The sequence below is a fragment of the Anoplopoma fimbria genome, chromosome 9, assembly GCF_027596085.1.
Source record: "Anoplopoma fimbria isolate UVic2021 breed Golden Eagle Sablefish chromosome 9, Afim_UVic_2022, whole genome shotgun sequence".
In the NCBI taxonomy this organism is placed as follows: domain Eukaryota; kingdom Metazoa; phylum Chordata; class Actinopteri; order Perciformes; family Anoplopomatidae; genus Anoplopoma; species Anoplopoma fimbria.
The window spans coordinates 15,672,544-15,681,070 of NC_072457.1; the positions used below are offsets into that span (position 1 = coordinate 15,672,544).

The following is an 8,527-nucleotide window of genomic DNA, read 5'->3' on the forward strand; positions in this document are numbered from 1 at the left end:
ATTTATCTGCTGATATAAGCTTGTTGCAGATACATTTGTATTGTGGGTTTGTGGGCGGACTGCAAATTGCAGTAAAAAAAAAGCCAACGTGGTTTAAGGGTTATTTACCCTTTGTTAAGCCTCTCATGGAGCCCACATGGTTAATAACTACAGTTCCTGAATAAATGTTATCTAACTTTTGGAAAAATGGAAAACTGATTTCAGAGTAAACATAGACAAGGGCCTACAATGTGCTTTTAAAGGATATATCCATCATGTCAAACTGATTCAGCAGTGAAAACAGGGTAAAAAGATAACGATAGAAGCCAAAGTTTAGGAGTGAACACAAAGGAACAACATTGTTCCTGTAAAGCCGGGTAGATCTTAATTCACTGTTACAATCATTAACATAAATTCGGTATACCTTTCGTAGCTAGCATAGCACAAAAGTGCTAACGCTAGTTAAAGATTTGCTAACATACTCTGCTAATGTTAGGCTTTTAGGTAGAAACATAACGCTATAGAATGGTCTACATCCTTCCAACCTCTCTGGGTAACGAGTATCACTACTACACAACGTTTAACCATGAAGAGCTCCAAATCCACGTAACCAGCCTGAAGTAGTTTACTAGCCTAAAAGTAATTGTAAATTTCCCCGCTGTGGGACTAATAAAGGATTATCTTATTTTAAGATTAAGAACATCTCGAAAGGTTGCATGAGAGTCTTTGGAGCAGAGCCGGTTAGTTGTCGGACCGTGGTCGGAGCTGGCTGATGATACATGATTGCCCAGTCTGGGTCACTTAGTGATCATATTACAATAGCAATATCAGTATCGGCCAAAATAATTGAAAATGTAGTAATCATTTCTTATTTCTTGATACCATTATAGACGCTTCTGCATGCAGATTTTTGATAACAGCTACGTTAAGCTCTGCAGTTATGAAGTCCTTCATTTTACTCTTGGATGACATTTTTGCAAATTAAATGTATCCTCAAATGGTTGTGCACGGCCTCTCGTTAACTGGTGGCATCAGCTGAAACATGCAAATGACAGCTAGTTTGTTAGTTAAGAGAGTCTCTTGAGTCCAACTTGGAACAAGCTTACGAGTAAACCTCACGGAAAGAAGACGGAGGTTTAGGGTCAGATTACTAAACTTGTCTGAAGCCAGAAAAGCCAATACTCCCTATAGATTACAATACAGTTAAAATAAACACAGTAGCTGCATGGTGACGTGTGCCTAAGGCCTGTGAGCACACACATACCAAACACTGAAACAAACACACTGTTAGTTGAGCCATCCTTCTCTATGTTAGTCTTTGTGACAGGAGAATGTCCATGTGTTCACTGAAGAGTATTTATGACACCAATGTGTTTGTTGAGAGCCTGCATGTGTGCGGAAGTTCCTCAGTGTGTGTGTTTGGCTATGATAAAACTCTGGACTGTAAACAAACGAGAAACAGCAGAATGCGGAGACCCCAGAGTAGCAGATTCCACATCTACTCACGCATACAAACACACACTGAGACAGTTTGTATTACACGGCCAAAACAAATTATCTGTGAAGAAAAGAAACGCTGCAAAATCCCTCTACGGTGGCCTAACATGCCAGAAAATGTGACGAAGTGCCCTCCAGAGTGACCTTCCAGAGAAAATGTGATGCAGGTCCATAAAGTAACATTTAGAGAGAAAACAAAATTGGATACAATTGTTTTTCACGGGACATGTCAGAGCAACTCAAGGTCTTATTTTCACGTAAACCAGGGTTTTAGTTTTGCTGGTGCGCTCACATTCAGCCGTCTCAGACTGTGAGAGCTGAGAAGTTTCAGCATTTCTATGAGCTCCGTCTAACACGTCAAATCTGTTAAACGCTGAAAGAGTGAAATCCTCCTCGAGCCTGAAAACATGTTGTGTTACTAAGACAACCAGCAGCCATGAGTCGTCAGCTGAGGCATTACTTTTTTCAACAAAACATGTGAAAACAACATAAAAGAATGGTTAATGTAATTAAAAATACTTACAATAGATTAACAATTATATGATATAAAGTTGTGGCCCCCCTGGCCAATCATCAAGGTACCCAGGGTTCTGCAGCACCCACTTTGGGAACCGCTGCTTTTAGAACATTTTGTGAGGTAGATGCTGCGGTGCAGTATATCAAGGACATATATCTTAATCTGTGTTGTTTGATTGATCTGTCGACTGACTGAGCAGCAGGCTTCACAATGCAGATACTTCGCACGATGGATGGAGACCCCAAAGTCACCCCGCAAAGATAAGGACATAAAACCAAAATTTGGCACCTAGGTTAGACAAACCACGCCAATAGCCAAGTACAACATACCTTGATATTACACAAATAATTTGGTTCGACAGAGCTCCCGAAAACATGTGACTATATGTCTGAAAAAGATGTAAAATGACCTTAACATACAGAATGAGCATGACAGGATTGTGTTTGTATAAGGAGGGTAAGATGAAGATGGATGATCGTATTGTTATGAAAATGGGAAAGTCACTAAAAACTAAAAACTTGACCCCTGACTACATTTTCAAAGTGTTTGACAACAAGTAGTAATTGCACAATATGTAAAATAAGAAATATGAGGCAGGTAGCGTGCATACATTCACTATATGAAGAACATGTGACATTGAAGACCTTGATCAAATTCCAGGTTCCGTCAAAAAATGTAGGACTCGAGACTCCGTTTCCTGACTGAATGTGACGCGAGTGTCAGCAATATCAGTGTGATTGCATTATTTTCTATTGTGATGTCCAAACTGGCCTTGAGCACAGTTTGAGCCAAACTTCTGTCAGACGCCATGTTTCTATTTATTCTTGTCGTTCGCTTTTGAAGCACTGTAAGTTTACTGCTTACTCTTCCTGACAACAGTGTTAGTAAACTTGTTTTATTACTTAATAGCTGCTTAAAAAAAGTCTGCTATTTAATGACTTCTGCAATAAACACTTTTAAACATCTCTCTATAAACTATTAACAATAAAATGATCCCGCCATCTCTCCTTCCATCTCTCCCTGTGTCTCAGAGCTAAAAGATGATTTACCAGTATTGAAAGAGAACCATCTGTGTTATCCCTGAGGAAAGAGAAAACATCAGTTCATTTCAGGAATGTCTCAATCTCATAGTTTACTAGTGTAATCAAACAACTGCCACACACGCAGTTTTAATATGTAGCTGTGTTTAAATAACAGCCAACATTTACAACACATAACCACATGTGAAAGCTTTGCGTTTCAATAAACAACCGTAACTTATGAGACTCATAAAACTTACTGTGCTCTATGCTGCACTTTTCAACATTGATACAAGTCCAGGTAATATATTTGTATTTAAGTTATTCATATATATAAATATATATATATATATATATATATATGTGTTTACTGGCCTACTAGCCTGCAGGTACTTAACTCATTTTCACCTCTAACTGATCACACATAGTCTTGGCATTTAGCCAAATGTTTACAGTACAATGTGGAGCTACTTACACTGTGCACAGTTTGTTTAATGCTTTAATTCCATTGAATTTTGGCTGCATATTAGTGAGATATAGAAAATCATTCTGTAGTTAACACATTTAAATTTGTCCAAATATTAGATGGATACAACAAAGTAAAGAAAAATATATGAAACAACACAGCTGAATCAATAACAACACACAGCCATCAATAATATAATGAAACGGTTCTAATTACCACACAGTATGTAATAGAAAGATTAACAAGCAGGCACAGGCCAATGACAACTAATTATTACAACTATACAGCTGCATTTAAGCACACAACCATTTAGAAAATGATCTATGTCGACATCAAGAAAAAAAGTGTATCTTCAGTCATTTAGTCTGATTTAGGTGCATCTTCATTTGTTTCTTAAACGTGTGAGAACTTTTAGTTTCCATTCTGTTCGGTGCTCCATTCTGAAGAAACTTTAGGTTTTGTAGTCTTTGGTTTAGAGATAACTGATCGTATCTATCCATATTCGTAGTGGCATATGTATGTTTTTGACCAGAGTACTCCAGTAGACTAAAAGTAGTGATCGGCAAACCTACTGTAAGATTAGCTTTTTATTTTTGGGATTTAATTACAAATTGACTCACAATTCTGGGGAACACTGACCCCACTTTAGACCCTGGAAGCCTAGTGAAATGACACTGTCTGTCTCCAGTCATTTAAGACAAACCCCATCTGTGTGTCTCCCTCTCCTTCTATCTCTACAGACACATTCTCAGCGGATGTTTGTGGCGTAGATAAGGAGCTGGACGTGGAGACCTGTCAGTGTGCCTGTCGGCGTGGGGATCAAACCCAAGACTGCGGCCCCAAACGACACCTCGACCGCAACACCTGTCAGTGCGTCTGCAATATCCCGCCTGCTCCCTCCTGCCCTCAGAACCACTTCTTCAACAAGGACACCTGCCAGTGCACATGTAGCAGGACGTGTCCACGCCAGCAGCCCCTCAATAAAACAAAGTGTTCCTGCGAATGTAACGAGTCGCCCAACAAGTGCTTCCTGAAGGGAAGGAGGTTTCACCAAGCCACATGCAGGTAAGGAGGGATGTGGATTGTTCAGTAATCATTTTAGCTAAACAATGACACCTAGTCATGATGAACAGAAATGTACTTCATACTATAAATCAAGGAAGGTTGGTGAGTGGGCCCACGCTTCAAAATACGACGCCCTTCTAGCCAGTCTTGGACGTGTCAGGGAGGCTGTGTCAAAATGCGCTCCTTAAATGCAAAGTGTCTTTTCAAAAGTCAACAAAACTCCTTAGTTAGGGTTAGGAAAAGATTGTGACTGGTGTTATGGCGTTGTATAACGCTGTGATCATGGCGAGGCAATGGGCAGCTATATAACAAGGACCTTTTCTCGTTAGATTTTGTGGGTTCGTTGATTGCATCATCCTACAGTAAAGAAGCCAACCCCTGCTCCAACACACACAAATTCTCACACTGGCAATGTTTTGAGCTGTGTTTAAAGGAAAGCACTGGTCCGGCAGTGGTAGGTCCTTATTGCAGTGAACCCGGTGCGTAATACAAGACCTCAGTGTGCTAATGACTTCTCCCAGCTGTCACTTAACCATTTCCTCTCCCCGCACAGAAGGAAGCACACACACATCCATCCATCCCGTCCGGTCTTGACCCTTTGTGACCTTGTTTGAGCGTGATTTATGAGTATGACACAGCGGTTGGAATCCAGTTTGTGGGATCTTGCCCTATTGTGTATGTGGTTGTGAGTGTGTGTGTTTGAAAGGGAGCGTGTGGGTCTATTTGAACTCTGCTGTGTATTTCATCAAGGGTTCACAGATCTCTTTAAGTAACCATGACTAAATATTCTGTGACATCCCGTGCAACCAGAAAAGCATTGGCAATTACACGGCATTCTCAGAATCTTTGTCATGTTGACGTAATGAGTAAGTGCGACGTAAAACTCCATCCCTCCCATGATTCATGTGTTCTTTGGAATTCCATGAATCCCTGTGTAATCATTTGATGGTAAGCCTTGAGTCTGGGCTGGGTTTAACCATATGTCAGCTTTTGAAGGCCAACGCTTATGTTTTTGGGCTTCAAGGTGTAATTTTGTTGCCAATACTGACTTACATGACATGCACTTGACAATTTCTATGTCCAGAAAATCCAAGTAGTCACAGTTACTTAACTTGATTTTATTCTTGTTAGGTTACAAATCCCCTGAAACAGGATTTACACCATACTGTCACATGATGCCTCAGAAAATAACTGCATCAGAAGTGAAACTGTAAAACAGTTTGACATCCTGTTCTGGTGACGCTCTGGTGTTTCAGGCATGGGCTGTTAATCACACAGCAGTTCTGAAGGCTTTTGTTTTCACTGCTCTGAAAACTAAACCTTGCTTGTAACCTTTGACCTTTAGAACACACAAGAAAGTAGTTCGTGTTTTTCTTAGTAAGGCAGCAGTGGTTCTCAATCATTTGCAGTAGTGTGTGGCTGTCATGAAAACCTGCAGGCGCCTGGTAAACAGGATCATGGATGTAGACTACAGCTTGGAATCAGGTTACAAGATGACCTCTCTCTATTAACAAACTGTTGCAATGAACGCATCTACAATACATGCCCAATCGAACAAACGCCGTCGTATGATAGGTGGATTTTATGATGGATTATAATCAAAGGATAATGGGCTCCATTCAGTAACAGTACAATTTGTTTTATGTTACAGAAAAGTAACAACAACCAAAAGGCTACCATCACCAGTGAAGTCGAGCCAATGCCGGCATTGATCCACAGTCAATGGGTTTTTGTCAACACAAGCTTAAGAGATTTTGTGTTTGTTCTACGATATAAATTGTGTCAGTTGATACCCCCCTTTGATGTGTCTGAAATAAACATGGTGTAGTTCTTTTAACGTGTGGCAATAGTATTTATGCTTCAAAAATCTAAAAAGTTGTGTTCATTTGTGAAGATGTGAACACGTTGTGTAAGTATCATGCCTCATAGCTTATTATTTGCAGTAATCCAAATGAAACGGAAAAATCCCATTGGCATTTTGTCAAGGGAACCAGAACTTCTGGATTGGCCCACATAAATATGTCATCCCTGCAGCACTCTAATCGATTCATTTTCTGAAATGCTTTTCATGTTGAGTGTCGTGGAGGCTAATGATCCCTTTCTCATTTCAACATTCCATGTGCTTTCCTACAGTGGTGCCCCAAGGTCCTTATTTCAACTTTCCAAACGATGTATCTTATGATCTAGTAGCATAACTCAAATAGACACAATGCCAATAAATGAACTGAGCACATTCATGCTCCCAGAAGGAGTAATCCTTTAGATTTTTGTGTTTTCCTCCAGCATCTTACTTTACACTTCTGGCAAAAATAACGAAACTGTTTCCACTCAACAATGTCATTATTTCTGTATTGTTCTGGGCTTTACAGCCAACACTTTCTATCTGTAACCCTTTAAAACAGTCTCCCAAACACAGTGTATGGTGTTCACTATATTGCTGTAAGTTGCAGGCTTTGACCAACTTATTTATGTACTTTTTATTAATCGAGACACAGCAGCACATCCACCTGTGGTATGTTTTTTTCGTCTTTTTCCGCAATCAAAGTTTTATACCATTTTAAATTTGTGATAGGCAGATAATTTTGCCAAACCAATGCGTTTTACTTTATTTTTTACTTACATAACCAATCTTGCCATTTGCTACAATGGTATTAGCTTTGAAGCTAAATCCTGCTTTTTATTTTCCATTGCAGTTGTCTCAGGCCTCCCTGCGAGGTAAGGAGGCGACGGTGTGAAGCAGGTTTCTCCTTCAGCGAGGAAGTGTGTCGCTGCGTACCGTCCCACTGGAGACGACTGGACTAACTGCGGGCCAATAACATGCTAATCAGATGCTAACGAGCAGATAACAAACTTAATGAGTAGAATTCATTACCCATCCTGGTGCTGGTCATGAGCATCCCCGTCAGCTGTGATGGCAGCTAAGTGTGCGGACCCTGATGAACGTGGGGAAACCTTAGTGACTGGAGTGCAGACATGGGAAGCTCTGGTGAAAGTGGGAAATGCACTGACTCTTTAACGGGACTTTTTAACGGTAGAGCGGCTGATCGGATCCCAGAAAAGGATGAAAGGAAGGACTATAAGAGAGAGAGAGTCAACACACGACACTTGTTTTAAAATACTGTCTAAATATTTTTTTATATATATTTGGGGGTTTTGTATTAATTATGTCTCAGTATTCTTATGTCAGATATTGATTATATAATTTATTAAATGTTGTTTTTCAACCTCTGTTTATTGCAATTTCAATCTTTTTCCATGAAAATACACTGTGATCATTATTTTTGTATCATACATAGTATATGTGTAAAATAAAGTATACTGGATGATGCATATTGTAAACTTAGTTTGTCTGTTTTGGTTCATATTATACTGAGGATATTCTGATCTTCATCCGGAACTTGTCATGTCCCATCTCGAGCCGGATGATGGGTACGATATCGAAGAGGAGTGCATCTTCGAAACCCAAGATGAGGAGAAAGGGTCAGACGATAAGGGCTGCAGAGAGCCGTACCATTCGCCGCCAACGCTCTCTATGGCCGCATTATCCCCGCTCCCCTCCGGGCAAGTCACGAAGAACTTTTCCAGTTTTTCGTTGCTAATGTCAAGGATGTTCAAAAAGAATGTCAATATCGGGCTTCAGTTCCTTCTGTCGCTCCTCTCCCCACTCCAACGGAAAGTACATCCAAGAAGAAGAACCGCCCTCGCCCCGCTGTCACCGCTAATGCCTCTGCTTCCACTGACGCTGGCACCGCTGCTAAAAGAGCAAGGCAACATCAGGAGGAAGACCCGGTCCTCAATGCTCTCATAAACATCCAGTCCTCCATTAGCAAAATGGATGTCCGCCTCCAGGTTCTGGAAAACCGTTCCAACTGCCTCCCACAAACTTCGTTTTCCAGGGACACCAACTGCTCCTGCTGGGACTCTCCAGGCTGCTACCTGGGCTACCGGCGCGCTTCCAATTGACGTTAGACGCACATTACATTA

The 8,527-nt window shown here is 40.6% G+C and overlaps 1 protein-coding gene across 1 annotated transcript in view; it reads left to right on the top strand.

Moving 5' to 3' along the window:
- Window positions 1-7,871, top strand: part of vegfc (vascular endothelial growth factor c) — a 49,979-nt gene extending 42,108 nt beyond the window's left edge. Inside the window, exons 6-7 of the mRNA XM_054605284.1 lie at window positions 4,219-4,543; window positions 7,237-7,871. Coding sequence (XP_054461259.1) covers window positions 4,219-4,543; window positions 7,237-7,345 — 434 coding nt within the window. The 3' untranslated portion in view covers window positions 7,346-7,871. The remainder of the gene's footprint in view (window positions 1-4,218; window positions 4,544-7,236) is intronic.
- Window positions 7,872-8,527: the final 656 nt, after the last annotated feature.